A 21,596-nucleotide genomic window follows, 5' to 3' on the forward strand; every position below is an offset into this window, starting at 1 on the left:
GCTCAGACAGCCTTAGAGACAGGGGGAGGAGCTCAGACTGCGTTAAAGACAGGGTAAGGAGCTCAGACAGCCTTAGAGATGGGGGGAGGAGCTCAGACAGCCTGAGAGACAGGGGGAGGAGCTCAGACAGCCTTAGAGACAGGGGGAGGAGAAGGAGCTTGGAGTAGAGCTGCTGCTCCTTTGCGTCAAAAGGAGCCAATTGAGGTGGTTCGAGCATCTGACCAGGATGCCTCCTGGGCGCCTTCCTTTGGAGGCTTTCTTGGTACATCCAACTGGGAGGACCTCGGAGTAGACCCAGACCTAGCTGGAGGGATGATATTTCTCATCTGGCCTGGAAACACCTCCCCAGGATGAGCTGGAAAGTGTTGCTGGGGAGAGGGACATCTGGAACACCCTGCTTAGCCGGGTGAAAATTAATGGAAGGATGTATTTATTATATAGATATTCATGCAATTAGAGATGAGAATAACTATGTCTGTCTTTTCTTATAGTTTAAAAAAAGGGAACTTTAACTTAGTGGCTTAATTACTGTGGGTGTTATCTTATCTTGCTGGTGACAAGTGTGTACTGTCTTGTATTTTATGTGGTGCTCCAGAAAAGAACAAACGGCGCCCTCCTCAGGCGTATGCCATCTTAGCAGGCTCTGAGCCACTTACCTTCACCAACATCTTCCCCTACTGGGAGCGGGACATCACCACCCAGGTAAGAGACCTGTGCTAAAATCTCATTCCAAAAAATACACAGACACACAACCCACCAGCTGTAAAGTAAAATGTGTTTTGCGTAAACCCATTAAGTGTTAAATCAGAAGATCCTGAATATTATAGGAGGAACATTCAGAATAAATATGTTAGTATTCGCTTGCAATATTACAATATTATATTACTTTATGTAAAAACTCTTTTTCCATCTGAGTTATTTACACCTGGACTAAATACTGTAGATAAACTTTCCCAAAACCGGTACCTCAAATCACGCAGACGCTCTGGATAAGAGTGTCTGCGTGATGACTGTCTAAATGACAAAAAAATTACTAAATGTAAATCTGGTTCATAGTTGTGATATATTAACCATATACCACAGCTATGACATCAAAATTTCTGACTCTGCCACGTCTGAGTAAAAAAAATGCAAGCCTAACAAACTACGATTTCAAACTCGTCATAATGGACCGTTTCACAATAAGTGACAATATACAAATTCATGTACAGTACTGTGCAAAAGTCTTAGGCACTATAAAAGGTTAAGTAAAAATGCTTTAAGAAATAATGAAATTAAAAAAAATTCAAAAAAGTTTAGCAAAATTGCACTTTTATACTGCTGCACAAACAAAAAGATTTGTGCAGCAGTATAAATTAACTTTGATTAAACTTTGCATTCAAATCTGATACACTTAAACGAAAAAATGAAGCAACATTAAATTTTGATTTACTATAATTCTAATTTATTTTACTACAAATAGGTACGCTACAAAACTTTGTGCAACACTATTAGTATCCTCATCTGCCTCTTCACCGACGAAACACCAGAGTTGTCGCCTACTAATTAATAAACTGCTTTGCGCAATTCCTGTGTTGTTCTTAATTACGAATTTAATAATAATAATAATAATATAAGCTATATAAATAAAAGCTGCCCTCGTGTACACACCGCCCTCATCGAAACATCAAGAAAAGCTGTAGCATTTAATTGAAGAAATACAGTATAACACATTATTTGTGTAAAGAATCTTGGGTGCCCAAGACTTATGCACAGTACTGTATATAAATAGCCAAATAATAAAATATATCTAATTAGCCTGTGGTGAAAAAATAAATATGCTTGCTGTCATGTGCGTGTCATGTTGCATGATCAAAATAGGTTTCTCCATCTTCTGTGTACATTGCATAGCAACCGCCTCGCACTATGTGTAGGCAGCCAGGAGGTCTTATTTTATATAGAATAATATATATTATAAAAATAAAAAAATGACAACCTGCCACTATATAAAAGTTATAGATGACTAAATGTATAGATCACATCAGGCCCTAATCTATGGTTATTGGGCCTCATTCACCAAATGTTCTTAAGAACAAATTTGCTCTTAAACCCCACTTAAGCATTTTTCACGAAGATTCTGGCATTCAACAATGTTTTCTTATTTGGGATTTGTTCTTAAGTAAGAACAGAATGTACGCACACCCAAGAGCACTCTTACGCACAATTGAGAGCTGACATGTTTGCGCAAAATAAGTAGTTATACCGTTTTCGTCCGTTCTAATTTAAAATTGAATATTTTATAATCTTGCAACAAATATTTTTTATTATTTTACACATAATTAAATTTTGTTTGTTTTAATAAATACACACTACACTTACACTTCTGCTCATTTGTAAAGCACTTTGAATTGCCATGGTGTATGAATTGTGCTAGGCCTATTTAAATGACCTAGCCTTGCTTTGCCTTCAATTCACATCAATTATGTTAACGAGGAACCTTGCCATCCAATAATAAGTGACTTATCACGGTATTTATAGGCCCAAAGTAGTCTTATTCCGCACACTAAGACAACATCACACAATGGCTTGTTTATTGCTGCTGCAAAATTTAGCAGATCGTCCCCTGAGGAGGGAACGCATCTTCCGTGACCATACCGATTTATTTGCAGAGAGTGACGAGTACCTGTTGGGACGCTTTAGGCTACCAAGAGCAGTCCTCATGGATATTTCGTAACAGTCAACTGTCTTCTAGGCTATGTTTTGAAATATGTTTTTTTGCTTCAGAATTCAGATTAAAGTTAAACCATTTCACTTAATCTGTTCTGCGCACTTCTCCAGATACAGCGTTCACTGCATGAGTAATTGCATTCCATGCATTGGTTTTATTTACTGCTTTGTATCCACAGCTGACGCTATTAAATATAGTGTTGTTTGTCGCTAACTTCTTGCAGCTGTACCTCCACTTCAGAATTATTAAAGTTTTTCTGTCTTTCGTCGAGGCCTCCACCTATGGAAGCAAATCGTTACCAAAATTCAAATGCAAATGCATTTTTCGTTCATTTTGCATTTCTGCAAATGCATTTGAATTTTTATTGGTTGAACCGGTACGAAATGACTCATGGACCGGTACCAGTCCGCGGACCGGTGGGCACCGGTTGGGGAACGCTGCTCTAAAGACCCGGCAATTCAATCAATTTCCCGGCACATTTGCAATGTAATGCAATGCAGATGTGCACACCGCCCCCTACCGAACAAGATGGATAGCTCGGTCAGCAGGGAGCTGAAGAAGAGCGGCTACTGACGTCACTCTGCTGCGCCGCTCAGAATGCTTTTTCGTTCATTTTGCATTTCTGCAAATGCATTTGAATTTGAATTGTGGTCACGATTTTACAGCCACGTTCTTAAAATGAAAATGCATTTCTGGAAATGCATTTGAATTTGAATTGTGGTCACGATTTTGCAGCCACGTTCTTAAAATGAAAATGCATTTCTGGAAATGCATTTGAATTTGAATTGTGGTCACGATTTTGCAGCCACGTTCTTAAAATGAAAAAGCATTTCTGGAAATGCATTTTAATTTTCAAATTTTACATTTCAAATTGAATTTTGGTATCTATTTGCTGGGGCATGTTTTGAAAATTAAATCTCAAATGTCTATTTCTTTTTCATTTTAATTAAGTGAAAGATTGAGCACTCTTGAAGAAGAAAATTAAAATGCAAATAGGATGATTGATTACTAATGTCATTTATGAGTCAAATAATGCAGCCACATTCTTAAAATGCAAATGCATTTTCATTTGAATTTTGGTAACGATTTGCTTCCATACCCACCGTCTTTACTACGTCGTTTTGACATTTCTCTGAGTGTGCACACGGCCCTGCCATATCATGCCCTTTTATGGGAATTAACGGGGCGTTTACCTATGCTAAATAGGAGCAACGGGGCACGAGCTTTCAACTTACGAAATATTGGGATTCATCATTCTAAGAACACACCTGCGAACAATTCTGCTGTTTAAGAACATGTCATGAATCACACGTCGATTTCTCTTAGGAACTTTCTTAAGAAAAATTTAAGAAATAACTTAGGAAGATATTGGTGAATGAGGCCCATTGTATCTGCTTTGCATGGGGCCAGACAATGCCCATTAGCTGTGATATAACCATATACCACAGCCTGCCATGAGTTATTGCGTAAATATATATATATATATGTGTGTGTTCATGTGTGTTTGTGTGTGTGTGTTCATGTTTGTGTGTATGTGGACCTGCCTGTGTCGGTTCAGGGGGAAACTGCAACAAGGAACAAGGTGACCCTGGTGCAAGATGTGCTGTCGAGGCTAAATAAGGATGAGTATTCCGTAGAAGAGCTAACCTCCAAGCCCTTGCCTGAGGGAGTGGACCCCCTGCACCTGGAGATCTACCTCTCAGACCAGGACTTCAAGGTAAACAAACACTTAAAAACTAACCAAACAGCAAAATCTACGCCTACACCAAAACTTCTAGACACATCTCTTCTGCTCTTGATGATTTTTTGCAAAAGGGTTATTCTCTGTAATTTTGAGGGGATGTGGAATGTAGGCAAAAAATATGAATAATAAGAATACATTTAGTTTTATACTTTGTATTGCATTAATTAAATGTTTTAATTCTAAAGAAAATGCATTGTATGTTCAATATTCAAGTAAAATTTTACTTCATTGTTTCTGGTTTGAGTAACCTCTCAATCATTTTATTTCTGTGTACATGTTTCTCATCTTCGTTGCCATAAAGACCAAACCAGAATGATGCTGCAATTTTTACCAGTTATTTTGAATTTAGGACAGTGTCAATGCCATCCTAATTTAGGATTCCTAACTTGGGAAATTCCTAAATTAGGATGGTTCTGTAATAGCTAAATTCCTATCCTAAGATAATATAGGATTTTTTCCTAAATGCGGTTAGGAAGCATGTTTCTATACTACCAAAATCCCAATTGTCATCCTAAACTGAGATAAGATTTCAGATTTAGGAAGTTTCTGTCAAGAGGCTCCAGGGATTAATAAAGTGTTATCTTAACTTAAAAGTCCCATGGCATGACAATTTCACTTTATGAGATATTTTAACATTAATATGAGTTCCCCTAGCCTGCCTATGGTCCCCCAGTGGCTACATTTACATTTAGTCATTTAGCAGACGCTCTTATTCAGAGTGACTTACAGGGACATTCTCCCCGAAGCAAGTAGGGTGAAGTGCCTTGCCCAAGGACACAACATCAATTTGCACAGCCGGAATCGAACCAACAACCTTCTGATTAATAGCCCGACTCCCTAACCGCTCAGCCATCTGACCCCCCAGATGGCTGAAATATCGCTAGGTGTAAACCAAGCCCTGGGTATCCTGCTTAGGGTTGGGTACCAAAACCCTGTTCCACTATGGAACTGGATCCTACGCAACCGGTAGGAATCGGAACGGATTAGAACACAAATTTCGGTTCCTCATTTCGGTTCCACTTAATGTGTCGACTGAAATATTTTCCCTCTGTCGCTCCGAAACAGACGTAAAAATATCAAACTTTCTCTGTAGTCTACCGTTAGCTAGCTACCGTAAATGTAGGCTACTTTTAAAATGTCACATTTTTGCACTGGGCTCACCAAAACGTACGTAAAAGCATAAACCATTCACTGCATGTGATCGCTAGTAAACATATTACACTTGCTCTGCTAGTCTATCGTTAGCTCACCTCCATCAGAGACACTGACTGTCTCCCCACCTTCAAGAAAAGGCTCAAGACGCACTTGTTCTGGGAGTACAACGCTACTTAGGAATGATTTGCTGGACCTGATGTTAGTTTCCTCCAGGATCACAATGACTCTTTTTGAGAGACTTGTTTCTCTTGTTGGTTAGTTGTAACTGATTTAAAATTCTTGTACTCGCTGTGAAATATATTGTTGCTTGCTTTCTACAGGTACACTCTTGCACTTTTGAGGTTCATGTTGTTTAATTGTAACTTGTTTAACTACATGCTCTTATGGTTTTTGCCTTTGGCAATTATTTGGTTTTTCACAATGTATGCTTCATGTTTTGGCTACCCGCAATGTTTGGGGCTATCTCGTTGTTATGATCAGTGACCTATGCACTTTTGTAAAGCTGTCTCTTGGAAGTCGCTTTGGATAAAAGAGTCTGCTAAATGAATAAATGTAAATGTAGCTAGCTAGCTTTTAGTGCATTTGAAATGCCTAAAGCAAAGCGGTCGAAAGTGTGGCTATTTCACAGCCAAGGTATCCAACATCGCAAAATGCAACAAATGTTTCAAAACGATTACGTGCAAAGGGGGAAACACGTTGAATTTAGCGAACCATGCGGCGACACACGGATACTTCTTAAAGCAAAGGGATGTACCGTGTTCGACAGCTTGCGGACATCTGTCCCTGGTCCCGGGACAGGCTCCCCAATTCGTCTGCCCTTTAAAACTCTTACCTCAAGTTTTATTGTCAGGTGCACAGAACAACACAAGGTCAGACTGGGCACTGAAATTCTTGGGACAAGACAACGCAAGCAACCTAGCATAACATAACATATAAGTACTAAGAACACAGATTACATCTCTGATAAGATAAAATAAAATAGAATAAAATACAAATAAAATAATAGTAATAAACATCCTAATATACAAAAAGAATGCAATATACAATAATACACATTATACACAAAAACACATAATCAAATCAAATCAAATTTATTTGTATAGCCCTTTTTACACGCAAGCATGTCACAGAGGGCTTCACATATGCCCATAGAACTGCCCCTCAACCAACCTAAACCCTCAAGGAAGACAAGGAAAAACTCCCAAAAAACTCTCAACAGGAGAAAAATGGAAGAAACCTTGGGAGGAGCAATTCAGAGAGGGATCCCCTCCTCCAGAGACGGTTGGTGAGAGAGAGGAGCAGAACACAGGCTAAACATAGTCATACAGTGTCGGTGGGTTTTTAAAACACCAAAATCCATTGTTCAACTTTATAGATGTAGGACAGGACCGGGAGACTCGCGACCAGGTCCAGCGTTGGCTGACCGACGACCAGGCAGGTGCTGACAACTCAAACCCCCCACACCACAAGGGATGTGTGTGGGGGGGGACAGAGAGAGGAGAGCAGGGATTAGAGGATGCCAGGAGCGGATAACAGTTACAGTCATAATAGAATGAGATCCCCACCGGTCAAGTGTGGACTGGTGCAGCAATTTAACAGAGCAAAAAAGGGGAATTTGATGCAACCCCACACACCAAGACAGCGACAGCCCCCCCCATTTGGAACATGAAATCTGTTCCAGGGGAAGAGAACTCTAAAATAAGTTATACTTATAGAATAAGGATGGAAGCAACCCGTCCCCCATTGCCTCCAACTAGTAACATACTTACCTTTAACAGTCGTAGAATTGACTAAACAATAACGTTTTTAACCTAATTTTAAATGTCGAAACAGTATCAGACTCCTTAATTGAGACGGGTAATTTGTTCCAGAGAAGAGGTGCTCTATATGAGAACGCCCTACCTCCAGCTGTCTTTTTCTTAACTTTGGGAACCACCAAATAGCCGGCATCTTGAGATCTAAGTGTCCTTGCGGGGCAATAGGGTGCAAGGAGACCGGAGAGGTACAGTGGTGCCAATCCATGCAGAGATTTGTATGTTAGTAGTAGAACTTTGAAGTCAGCTCTGGCTTGGATAGGGAGCCAGTGTAGAGAGATAAGAGTAGATGTTATGTGATCAAACTTTCTTGACCTATACTAACCTTCTTGACCTATACTAACCTTATAGACCTATACTAACCTAAGACAACCCTACCTGTGTGTACAGGCCTCTTCGACACCATCTGAGAGAGTTTTCTCCTGTGCAGGTCCTGCCATAAGTTAGGAGAGGTGTCGTATCTTGCCAGAGAAGGCAAATATGGTCATTTTTTGGCAAAAAAAACTGCTGAAGTTTGAAGCTGGTTTAGTTAGCATAACAACTCAACATTTATTTTGTTGTTATTTGTTAATAGGGTAACTGTTGTTTATTGTTAAATTATTGTAGTTGTGTATTAGGTTACTTAGGTTTACTTATTATATATTTAAGTAAGCTACTTTAAAAGTTAATATATTGTTACATTTAAATATTTTGTAATTTAAAAAACTATAAAAGAGCCTTTCTTTGATGTCATTTTTCAGTTTTTCAAGAATCTGAATCGTTTCGGAATCGCAATCGTATTAAAAGTACCGGTTCGGTATCTGAATCGTGAAAATCCAAACAATAGCCAACCCTAATCCTGCTCCGACTTTGAGAAAATGAAAGCTCAGATGGGCCGATCTGGAATTTACCATAAAGGTTACCTCCCCTTTCTCTGCTTTGCCTGCAAAGAGAATTTGGCCCGCTACTGACAAAATGAGCTATGACCGTGCGAGCGCGATATTGGTTTTTCCTCGAGAGACATCATGGCTTGCAAATGACGGAAGCATGGCAGTTAGCCCCGCCTCTCTCCTCCTTATAGCATTTAAATCTACAGACACAGAAATGGCACGTCCTAAGGAAAGATCTGGGGAAGGGTACAGAAAGATTTCTTCAGCATTGAAGGTCCCAATGAGCACAATGGCCTCCATCATCCTCAAATAAGTTTGGAACCACCAGGACTCTTCCTAGAGTTGCCGCCCAGCCAACGATTGGGGGAGAAGGGCCTTAGTCAGGGAGGTGACCAAGAACCTGATGGTTACTCTGACTGAGCTCCAGCGTTGCTCTGTGAAGAGAGAAGAACATTCCAGAAGGACGACCATCTCTGCAGAACTCCACCAAACAAACCTGTATGGTAGAGTGGCCAGACGGAAGCCACTCCTCAGTAAAAGGCACATGACAGCCCGCCTGGAGTTTGCCAAAAGGCACCTGAAGGACTCTCAGACCATGAGAAACAAAATTCTCTGGTCTGATGAAACAAAGATTGAACTCTTTGGCCTGAATGCCAATCGTCATGTCTGGAGGAAACCAGGCACCGCTCGTCACCTGGCCAATACCATCCCTACAGTGAAGCATGGTGGTGGCAGCATCATGCTGTGGGGATTTTTTTCAGCGGCATTAACTGGGAGACCAGTCAGGATTGAGAGAAAGATGAATGCAGCAATATACAGAGACATCCTTGATTAAAACCTGCTCCAGAGCACTATGGACCTCAGACTGGTGTGAAGGTTCATCTTCCAACAGGACAACGACCCTAAGCCCACAGCCCAGATAACAAAGGAGTGGCTTTGGGACAACTCTGTGAATTTCCTTGAGTGGCATAGCCAGAGCTCAGACTTGAACCCAATTAAACATCACTGGAGAGATCCCCATCCAACCTGATGGAGATTGAAAGGTCCTGCAAAGAAGAATGGGAGAAACTGCCAAAAATAGGTGTGCCAAGCTTGTAGCATCATACTCAAAAAGACTTGAGACTGTAATTGCTGCCAAAAGTGCTTGAACAAAGTATTGAGCGAAGGCTGTAAATTCTTATTGGGTGTGCTTTGCCTTCGGCAAGGGCACAACCTTTGTTCTCTCACATATATATTTGGGTGTGCTTTGCCTTCGGCAAGGGCACAACCTTTGTTCTCTCACATATATATTATTATTATTATTTATTTTTGCCCCTCTAAATCTTCGTCAATATTTGGCCTACATAGACAACCTAGGTGTCAAAAGTTTCGTCTTGGTAGCGATTGAGTTGCTTGTATTTTTATTTACGTTCCGTTGCATTGTTTAGGCTCAAGTTAAGTTTTTGTGGCGAAAAGTGAAGCTAACGGTTGCTAATTTGCTAGCCAGTCACTGACGTTACTAACATCACAAACGTCACAAAAACACGCGTGACTACCTGTAGCAGAACATTCGTTTCGCATCTTGGGGGATAGCTAGGCTAACTATAGCTTTACTGCAAGGCAGCTGCAGAAACGCCACAAGCAAAGAGACCAGGGTGATAACTATTTACTCATTTTACTTTGTGATGTGAAACACAATTGTGAAATGTAATGTACAATATTAGCTGATATTATTAAGGAAGTAGGCCCACATCTACTTTCGGAAACGGTACTAGTAGTCTACTATTTCACTGAAGCATTAGCATGACATTAGCCTCTGTTGCCCGGGCAACACATACTACAGTGGTCTATGATGCATCTGTTTTCAATCTTTAAAATAAACATTACTCACAAATAAATTTTCGTTGTAGGATTTATTATGACATTACATTACAAGTAAACGATTTGTTGGTGAAATTATCATTACCTGTGGTTTCAAACCAGTGTTGCTCACTGCAACGCTGTAGCCTACGCGACACACTACAAAAACATCTACACAACTGTTTAGGAAGTCAAATGGCGACAGAACATGTTCGGCACTCCCCTTACTTAAATCAAAAGTCTTTCAATAGGTGAAACTATCTGACTACTAACCTGAACTTCATTGCCACAGTCTAAACTTTGTCAATCTGTTCATGAAAATAATTTATTTCAGCCTAAACCGTACAACGGAACGTTAAATCCAATTCAACCAATGCAATCGCTACCAAGACGAACACAGCAGTAGTCTAGTACTGTACTGTAGGCTAGTAGTAGAATTCACCAGGGCAGCTTCTCCACACAGAGCTATATCGCATTTTGCGTTGTTACTGACAATGATCGCTACCAGTGAGCTTTTTATGAATGAGCGATTTTCCACTAAATAAATGTCAAGCTTATTTACGTTTTGGGGGGCATATTTTCAGTTAGTTCAGTTGAGTAGGCTAAATGCCTGAAAATATCACGAGAAGGGAAAAACTTAAAAGGACGTTTAAGTCATAGACATTATGTCAATTAGGTCAACACACACAGTGGCGTAAATATTAGAATAAAACAGTTCCATTACCAATAGTAGTAAAAGAGATATTAGCAGCACTTTGCAGAGTCACCTCTTGTAAATTGTATTAGGTTGAAATACTATCAAACTCTGTCTTGTGACTCCACTAATCAGCTAATACCAATCACCTGTGTGAGAGACTGAGTGGTGCGTGTCTGTCGTTGCCACGGTGATGGTGCAGCTATGATTGCTAACGTGCTGAGGGCAGAGAATAACAGAAATGTAGCTAGAATCCACACCTCAAACAAGATAACCTAGACGCAAAACTATACGTCCAATCAAAAGAATAAGGATATTTTCCGAGACCCAAGACTCTGCCGAAACCAGAGATGTCCTTTATATTTCTGTGCGGTCAGAAATACGACACTACCGGCAGTTTCAAAATCTTCTTCTTTTTGCTTTCTCTGACGATTTTGTCACCAGATTTGCATTGGTCTCTATGGGGCAAGAGTTGGACTTTGTCTCGCTTTCGTGGGGCTCTGAACAAATGTGTACGTCTGTTGGATTCAACAGACAACTGTCTACGACCAGCACAAAATTTGCTATCTATTGATCCAAAAATGAAGCATGAAGAGCGAAAATTGTGGCAATGCTGGCAAACTAGAAATATTTTTTCAACGACATCAGAAGCTCCCCTCTACTCTAAGTGTTTCAGTCTGCACTCTCGGCTTTCACGTACACACCCATGTAAATCTCAGAAACGGTTTGAAAAAGTCATGAAACATAATCAGTGATATTGAAAAGAGTTGAATAGATATCAAAAAGCTGAATTATTTAAAAATAGTTTAAGGTTTTGTCAAAATGTTAAAGTTTAAATGGTGGCTCTAGCTGAAAGATTGAGGAAGAAGAAGGATTTGGAAGTTGAAGAAGTTTAAAGAAGTTTGAGAGGATTTGAAAAGAAAACTCCATTGGAAAACCATGTTAAAAATATTATGAATATTGATTTATATTAATTCAAGCATAAGAGGTACAAAGCTGAAAAGTCATAGCAGGAATGGCCTGAAACTGTTGAATTTCTTGATAGCTGAATGGTTTTAATAGCTGAAGATTTGAAGGCGCTGAAACGTGCCACGGAAGAAATAGAATAAGAAGAATATGAAGAAGTTGAATAAAGATTCAAAGAACAATACTTGGAATGCTGAAGCAGCATTCCAACAATTACAAGGCAAACATGTTACAAAATGAAGGCTTTAAATCTTACCTACTCTACCATGATCATTGTAAATCAGAGAAAGAGAAAGAGGTGAGGAAAAGGTCTCAGGAGATGAAGAATCCACAGAACAATGCATTACAATTCCCTTTATACACAAGGACAACCAATCAGACCAAATCTTGAAGGTTGTTGGTTCGATTCTCGGCCGTGCCAAATGACGTGTGTCCTTGGGCAAGGCACTTCACCCTACTTGCCTTGGGGAGAATGTCCCTGTACTTACTGTAAGTCGCTCTGGATAAGAGTGTCTGCTAAATGACTAAATGTAAATGTAAGTTATTTCTTAAATTTGTTCTTAAGAAAGTTCCTAAGAGAAATCTACGTGTGATTCATGACATGTTCTTAACCCTTGTGCTGCCTTCGGGTCACATGACCCAAAGGTTCATAACGAACCATTGTTGTGTTTACCCAATTTTACCCAATACAAAAACAAATAAAAATAATTTTCTTTTAACCTTTGCAATGTGGGGGGTCTGAGACAGCCCAAAGTTAAAAGGTTAAAAGAAAATGCTTCACTTTGTTTTTGTATGCGGTAAAGTTGTCGCAATACGACGGTGGGACACAATGACTGATGGGTCAGAATGACCCGAAGATAACACAAGGGTTAAACAGCAGAATTGTTCGCAGGTGTGGTCTTAGAATGATGAATCCCAATATGTCGTAAGTTGAAAGCTCGTGCCCCATTGCTCCTATTTAGCATAGGTAAATGCCCCGTTAATTCCCATAAAAGGGCATGCGATGGCAGGGCCGTGTGCACACTCAGAGAAATTTCAAAAAGACGTGGTAAAAACGGTGGAGGCCTCGACAAAAGACAGAACACTTTAGTAATTCTGAAGTGGAGGTACAGCTGCAAGAAGTTAGCGACAAACGACACATCATATTTAGTAGCATCAGCGGTGGATACAAAGCAGTAAATAAAACCGATGCATGAAATGCAATTACTCATGCAGTGAACGCTGTATCTGGAGAAGGGCGCAGAACTGATGAAGTGAAAAATAAATGGTTAAACTTTAATCTGAATTCTTAAGCAAAAAAACATCAGTTGACTGTTACAAATATCCATGAGGACTGCTCTTTGTAGCCTAAAGCGTTCCAACAGGTAGCCTACTTGTCGCTCTCTGCAAATAAATTGGTATGGTCAAGGAAGATGTGTTCCCTCCTCAGGGAACGATCTGCAAAATTTTGCTGCAGCAATAAATACGCAATTGTGTGGTGAAGTCCTAGTGTGCGGAATAAGCCTACTTTGGGCCTATACATACAGTGATAAGTCACTTATTGGATGGCAACGTTCCCTGTTAACATAATTGATTTGAATTGAAGGCAAAGCTAGGCTTTGCCTTCAAAGCCTAGCTAGTTTTTTTTACAATCGCTATGACAATCTTTTCAATACATCTAACAAGTTTCCTTAACTCTTAATGCACCAACACACCTACCACGCACAATTGGCAAAACTGTTAATTTCATGCTAAAAATCACACATGGTAAACTAAACTCAAACACTCATTTTCATAACACAAAAATACACTATGCACAATGCACCATGTTTACCAAAACACTAACACACATTCTCTTTCAACAGGAACATTTAATCAATCATAGCACATAAAAAAACACTAACATCAGATGAAATTACAGACACTGCATTCTATTATACAGTATATGTGTCAGGTCTCACAGTATATGGATCATAGATTGTGTTTTGCAATGCAGTTTCTTTTGAAGCTTCTTTAAATTTTTGTTTTGTTGGGTTTAGTAAATGCATGCATTTTGTTTCTTTTGTTGCAGAAATTCAGAACAAAAAATGAATGACCCATCTCAGAGTAGCTTTATAGAATGTACGGTTACTGTATTGAAAAAAAGAAGACAGAAAAATAATTGCTGCAATAAAGGCTTCAGTTGCAACAGGACATTACTGCAAGAAATATGCAATATAACTGCCATTTACTATATTTCATCAGTTACCCTAGCTCTGGCCCTTCTCTGAGCACCACCACACATTCTAACTCCTCTCCCTTGCCCCACTCATCTCCCTTGTCCTGGTACTTGTCTTCCTCTCCCTCGTGCAGGCATTACATATTCTTTCTTTCTTCGTGTTTCTCTGTATTTGCAGTATTTGCATAACTTCAACCAGCTGTTTCTCAGTAGCAATGGAATAAAATACAGGGGATATGTTTGTGTTTCAATTTACAATATGAACAGCTTTAGCCAATAAGTTAGGTTTTGAACATGATGTTATCTGTTCCAACATACAATGTGAAAGCATTGGTAAAATAGGCAGTAAAAATCGATTGTTTTGGTCTTGGTTGAGCTTGTGTGTAAAAGAAGTTCAAGCATTTAAGATTTGTGTTTATTCTATGCATTTTGTGTCAAAGCAACAATAAATGTGTTAATTGTATAGCCAACACAGACGGATGTTGTGCTAACTGTGTCAAGAGTTTAGGAAACTTGTTAAAAGTATTGAAAACATTGTCATAGCGATTGTAAAATACTGTATTTATATAGGCCTAGCACAATTCATACACAATGGAAATTCCAAGTGCTTTACAAATGAGCAGAAGTGTATGTGTAGTGTGTATTTATAAAAACAAAGAAAATCTGTGTACAATTATGAAAATTATTAGTTGGAAAATTATAAAGGAGATAAATATTTCATTTTAAATTAGAACGGACAAAAAATGTATAACTACTTATTTTGCGCAAACATGTCAACTCTCAATTGTGCATAAGAGTGCTTTTGGGTGTGTGTAAATTCTGTTCTTACCTAAGAAAAAATCCCAAATAAGAAAACATTGGTGAATGCCAGAATCTTCTTGAAAACTGCGTAAGTGCGGTTTGAGAACAAATTTGTTCGTAATAACATTTGGTGAATGAGGCCCAATGTTATATTTTTGTTCTTAATTCTTGCAAATCTATTACAAATATTACACAAACTTTTTTTCACTTTGTGCTGATGGGGTATTGTGTGTAGAACTTTGAGGGATTCATTTTTTTAATCAATTTTGGAATAAGGCATAAACATAACAAAATGTGTGAAAAGCGCTGTGAATACTTTCCAGATGCACCGTAGATATAAAAAGTTTACAAAATGATAATAGGATGGTTCTGACAGAATTCTAATTAATTTATTGCAGGACCTTTTGGAAATGAATCGTGTCGAATTCTCTGCCCTGCCAAACTGGAAACAGAAGAACCTGAAGAAGAGCAAGGGTCTGTTCTAAAAGTTAGTTAAGACAACCTTTTTATATTTAGTACTTTTTGTATTAACTTTTTATTTTTATTTTAAAGAGCAATAATATGATTAAGCATTAAAGCTCACTGGTTCTTTCATTAAAAGTGTATATTCAAAGATGGACATTTTGTAGATTTATGCATTTATTTTAACATAAATGCATAATAGCCTATTCAGTATGGACAGTTTTACTTGTATTGGCCAGATATAGCTCAAACTATGTAACCACTGAATTATAAATATGTATTATACAGTATGTATTATATGATGAATGTGATCAAATAAAAGGAAGACATTTCATGTGGTGTGTTTTGTGAAAAGCCTAGAAGGAAATGTGAATTCTCACTGTAGGTTTGTTTGATATTTTCTTCAAAATAGTGTTTCAACCTGGGATGTAAACAATTAGAGAGTTTACCTGGCCAAGAACTACTGTCAGAGACTGTCAAACTGATCTATCTGCATAATTCTATTGAGTGGATGTTTAGTTTTTTTTACCACAAAAGTTGTTATTTAACAGTCAGTTATTGTGTACAAATGTAAGGGATGATGCTAGGCTTCAGAATCAGAATCATGTTAGTGTACACAAAAAGGAATTTGCTTTGCTGGGTAGGTGCATAAAATAAACATATACAAGTGCCATAGCTGTCCATGGCCCGCTGGTGGAATTCTCAGTTTTTAGAAGATGCCTGGATGTACCCTTAAAGAATGTGTAAAATATTAGAACTTATTGTGGTATTATATTCAACTTTTGACTTGGATTAGGTAAGGCTTCATGCTGTGGTCCCATTGTGTCTTCCAGCTAATACATCCCACCTGAAGGCATCTTCAGGCATCTGTATGCAAAACTAAATTAAGGCGGAAATAAAAACGTTATATTTAATTGTGTTCAAGCTTCTATTACTCCACAACCATGCATGCCCTCCAAATTGTTCAAGAACAGCTTTAAATTTACTTTGGGTATGCTTATGCGTTTTAGGCGAATTTGACAGGATTGTTAAGAGGTTGGCTGCAGTCTTTAAATATAAAATTTAGAAAATGTACAACAAACTAACGATGCTAACGAAGTCAACGAACAATAAATACTATTCTGTGAGATAGGCTAATGTCTGCAATGGTAAAATGAAAAATTATATTTAAGTTGACACGTGACAAATTTTTTTCAGTACTTATCCACCTACTCTGGGTGGATGTCAAAGGCAGAATCACACTAACAAGCGTTTTATAAAGTAGTTTATAAAAAACAATCCTAGCTCTTTCTCTTGCATTCACACAGTGTGTGTCGTTTTCCCCCAGGTTTATCTCTAGAGCTCTCTGTCACATACGTTATCTCTCACACTCACTATTTCTTCTTTTTTATCTTGCCATCTATCTGCTGCATCGCTGCAAATTGACCTTTGGGATGAATAAATTACATGCTGATACTACTATAGCCATTACTGGCTTTAGTGCCTGGACAAACTGTTCTGCATTTGACATTTCAGACTCTGTGAAGGTGCAGATCTTTTATGTCTGACTTGACTAACTGGGGAGTGAAGTTGTGATAGCACACTGTTGCAAAAAAAAACCTTAAACCAGCAGTATTCCATCCGTGTCTGCTATGAGCTTGTGCTTCAATATCTCCAGCAATTCATAGATGCAGTCCAGTAGCACTCCTTCTGAAAGAAATCCTGTCACAAGCCTGACTCGTCTGCGTAGTCTGCCACAACTGCTGCTTAAAGACTGAGAAAAACATCTAGCTCAGCAGCGAAGATCACGTTAGACTCATCTGACTAGAGCAGGGTCTTTGTCAGAAATTCTCTCTTCTTTGTCAACATTTGTCATATGTCTATAATGCCTTACTTTTGCCGAAAGAGTTTTCAAACTGCAATGGAAATTTTACAGTTCTGTAATTGGGTGTGCTTGCCCTTGACAATGCACAACCTATATTCTCTCTCATATATATTTATTCATGTATTTATTTCGCACCCTAACTAGTCCTTCAATTTTTGAATTTCATTGACACTATTTTGACGACCTGCTTACATCTTTTAAAAGTGACCAATGTCCGATATCTGCATTTACACTAGCTTAACAGGGCCTATTATTGTCCATCTAGTTCTGGACGCTCGTCAGGAATCTAACAAAAATGTTTGGTTTGAGAGCGTGTTTAGTCTAGAAGAGGTTTTAATTTGGTATTAATACAATATGGGGTGTATTCATATCGGTGAGTTAGGCAACTTATTTTCTTGCTGCAGCAAATATTCTTAAAGAAATGGAAGAAACTGTCTTGGCTGATAATGGGTTCTGGAACATTGGAGTTTGAATCGTGATCAGTGAATAGTAGGGCTGTCCCCGACTAAGATTTTCTTTGGTCGACCAAGACTCGACTACACACTTCTGAAAATCGACTAATCAAAATTTGAAACGTTTTTTTTTCTATAAATGTCACAATGTTTTTCATCAAATACTTTTGTGTGATGTTTTACCTCACTGTTTTAAGAGATAATATAAAAGAAATACATGTGTAAGAAGGGAGATTGACTAGAAAAACATAAATGTACAAACATTTTCCCGATCTGACTCAATGTAGCTGCTGGATTCAGCCGCTATAAAATAAGCTAATTACTAATAATAAGTCTTGTGTCACCAGTCCTGTTGTTACCGAATGCCGATATAATACAAATTGCCTGATTGGTTATTATGTATTATCTCTTCAAATGTTCTACAAATTAAAAATATTGTTTATTTAACATGCAAATCATCCGAGCGCACTGATCACTGCCTGGAAACGTGCAGCATGGGAATTTACGTAGAAACAGAGTAGGGAAAGGTGCAACAAAGAAAGATTTTGTTGTCTTGGCCGGAGAAGATAATGTCATTCGATTTGGATGTGATTCTTATAATAGGCATATTCATTTTTCAACCCAGCGCGTTAGCATGAGCGAAGTAGGCCTAGGCCAACTTACGTTTTTCAGGTGGTAGGCTACATCATATTCGACGTCGAACTATGAAAAATAAACCGTTGTTGGCAGAGTTTGCATTCAACGTTTTTCGAGTCACCCGGTACTTTGTAAATGTACTTTAATGAAATGCTGCCATACCACAGATTTCTTTGCCATTTTGACTAATAACACCGACAAAGTAGGCTATGGCAGAGTTTGTAGTTCGGCAACCAATTGTGCTCGTGATGTGTGCAAAAAAAACAAAGCGCAGATTAACGAAAGGGAAAACAGTAACACCTTTTCTTTTAAATTATATATTTTTTGATTTGCTTTATTTGTCTTAAATAATCTTAATCGACCAAGAGCATATCGACCAGAAAATCAACAAGTCGACTGAGTGGGGACAGCCCTAGTGAATAGTGTTGAAAAATCTCACCAAAAGTTGCTATTGGCTCTCTAAAGTCGCTAGATGATGTATGCATTTTCAATAACGTACGACTCGCTTTGACAGGGGTATATCCGATTTATCCCCTTACATGGCAGACTTAAATGCACATATCCGATTCATATCCGATTTATTTCCACATATGAATGAGGCCTGGAACTGGTTTATCGGAATCCATGCACTGTTTTCCTGCTTACACTTGCATGGGTCATAGCCGATCTGTGCCACTTGGGAGGAAGAAACTGCAATTGGATCACATAGATCTAAGTAGGCCATGTAGTTTAAATGCGGCCAAAATGTGTGTCTTGTTCCCCAAAAGCATCTGCTGTAAGGTACCATTTTACGGTTTAGGAAGGATGTAAATTTTTACAGTAGTGGTGAAGGCGTTGGCTAAGGCGAACACTAGCAATTGGTTATGGCAGATCCAGAGTGGCTCTGGGCAGATCCAATAGTTTTGAACTTCAACAGAGTACCCGCCTACAAGGGAGTCAACGCTTGTCAATGGAGCGATCCCAGACTCTCTGTACAAATGAAATGTACGAGAGTCTGGTTAGGACCAGGCTAGGTTAGCTCTAGCAATCCCACAGAGCAGTGGGCTAGTTAGTTCAGCTGTACAAGTTACTTACCACTCTAAGGGTCTAAGGTCTGAAGCTAGGAGCAAAACGGAGCACAGCCACCTTCTCTCCAGCCCAGGTGAGCGAAATGGTACATTATGGCTGCTAGGATGTGCTCCTCTGTAGCTGAAAATCTGGTTCATCCAAGCGTAGGATGTACCAGCTGGTAGCAAACTACAGTATAGCTACCCACCAGATAGCTAATACTTTGTCAGTTTGGTTTTCCCTGTATTTGCACTGTTGAGCTGATATTGTGGTGAGACTGAGAGATTATTAAAGCAATAAACCACGAGAGGGGTGTCAAATGATGATCATAAGTACTGTAGAGCAATTGATGCCATCCAATATCCGAAAGATTGGAGTCACATGACATGACCCCAAAGTCTTCAGGCAGGGACGTTGTTCCTGACACAATGATCACTTCCAGTAAACTTGTTATATTCAGAAATACATTTCAAGCTTATTTATGTTTTTGGGGGAATATTTTCAGTTTGTAAGTGTTACGGGGAGTGGGGGGGGGGGGGGGTAGGGCCTAGTGATGTTATGCTCGAAGCCGTGCTCACAAAGCGGTATCGACCTTTTTAAGCAATGGGTACCGATACAAATGTGTCGAGTATGGCTTCAAATGGGAAAAAAACCTGTGATCTCTCGGCGAAGCTTCGGACGACTAGTGTAAAATTGAAGCGAGCGCATTTAGTCAGGAGTACAATTTCAGTATCCCTCCCTGAGTCACCACCTTACCGCCGTGGAGGCGTTTGCGTGTCCTAATGATCCTGGAAGCTATGTTGTCGGGGGCTTTATGCCCCTGGTAGGGTCACCCAGGGCAAACAGGTTCCAGGTGAAAGACCAGACAAAACGTGGCTCCAAAAACCTACCATGAAGAAACACAACAATGGTTACCAGTTGCCCTTGCCCGGACGCGGGTCACCGGGGTCCCCCCTTGGAGCCAGGCCTGGGGGTGGGGCCCGATAGCGAGTGCCTGGTGGCCGGGCCTTTTCCCATGGGGCCCGGCCGGGCTCAGCCCGAAGAAACAACGTGGGACCCCCTTCCAATGGGCTCACCACTTACAGGAGGGGTCATGGGGGTCGGGTGCAGTGTGAAACAGGAGACGGCCGAAGGCGGGGGCCTTGGCGGTCCGATCCTCGGCTGCAGAAGCTAGCTCTAGGGACGTGGAACGTCACCTCGCTGGCGGGAAAGGAGCCTGAGCTGGTGCGCGAGGTAGAGAGGTTCCGGCTAAATATTGTCAGCCTCGACGCATAGCATCGGCTCTGGAACCAGTCTCCTTGAGAGGGGCTGGACTCTCTTCCACTCTGGAGTTGCCCTTGGTGAGAGGCGTCGAGCTGGGGTGGGGAAACTTGTTTCCCCTCGATTCAGTGCCTGTATGTTGGGGTTCACCCCAGTGGACGAGAGGGTAGCCTCCCTCCGCCTTCGGAGGGGGGGACGGGTCCTCACTATTGTTTGTGCTTACGCACCAAACGGCAGCTCAGAGTACCCACCCTCTTTTGGAGTCTCTGGGGGCTGGGAAGCGCTCCTCCCGGAGATGCCCTCGTTGTTTTGTTGTTGGACTTCTGTGCTAGACACGGCTTGTCCATAACAAACACCATGTTCAAGCATAAGGGTGTCCATATGTGCACTTGGCACAAGGACACCCGAGGTCTCAGTTCGATGATCGACTTTGTAGTCGTGTCATCAGACCTGAGGCCAAATGTCTTGGACACTCGGGTGAGGAGAGGGGCGGAGCTGTCAACTGATCACCACCTGGTGGTGAGGCTACGATGGTGGGGGAGTACGCCGTTCAGGCCTGGCAGGCCCAAACGTAATGTGAGGGTCTGCTGGGAACGGCTGGCAGAAACCCCTGTCAGAAGGAGCTTCAACTCCCACCTCCGGGAGAGATTCGATCATGACTCTGTTGAGTCCGAATGGGCCATGTTCCGGGCTTCCATTGTTGAGGCGGCTGACCGGAGCTGCGGCCGCAAGGTGGTCGGTGCATGACGCGGCGGTAACCATCGAACCCGGTGGTGGACGCCGGAGGTGAGGGATGCCATCAAGCAGAAGAAGGAGGCCTGTCGGACTTTATTGGCTGGTAGGACTCCAGAGGCAGCTGATGTGTACCGGCAGGCCAAGTGGAATGCAGCTTTGGCGGTCATGGAGGCAAAAACCCTGGCGTGGGAGGAGTTCGGCGTGGCCATGGAGAACGACTTCCGAACGACTTCGAAAAGGTTCTGGACCACCATCCGGCGACTCAGGAGGGGGAAGCAGTGCACTCTCAACACTGTATATGGTGGGGATGGTGCCCTGCTGACCTCGACGGGGGACGTCCTGGATCGGTGGACG

At 40.5% G+C, this 21,596-nt stretch overlaps 1 protein-coding gene across 1 annotated transcript in view; it reads left to right on the top strand.

Annotated features, from left to right (window-relative positions):
- Positions 1-15,580, top strand: part of svild (supervillin d) — a 115,437-nt gene extending 99,857 nt beyond the window's left edge. The window contains exons 27-29 of the mRNA XM_067244788.1: positions 596-702; positions 4,266-4,424; positions 15,185-15,580. Coding sequence (XP_067100889.1) covers positions 596-702; positions 4,266-4,424; positions 15,185-15,271 — 353 coding nt within the window. The 3' untranslated portion in view covers positions 15,272-15,580. The remainder of the gene's footprint in view (positions 1-595; positions 703-4,265; positions 4,425-15,184) is intronic.
- Positions 15,581-21,596: the final 6,016 nt, after the last annotated feature.

This window comes from Osmerus mordax, chromosome 10 (assembly GCF_038355195.1).
Source record: "Osmerus mordax isolate fOsmMor3 chromosome 10, fOsmMor3.pri, whole genome shotgun sequence".
Lineage (NCBI taxonomy): Eukaryota > Metazoa > Chordata > Actinopteri > Osmeriformes > Osmeridae > Osmerus > Osmerus mordax.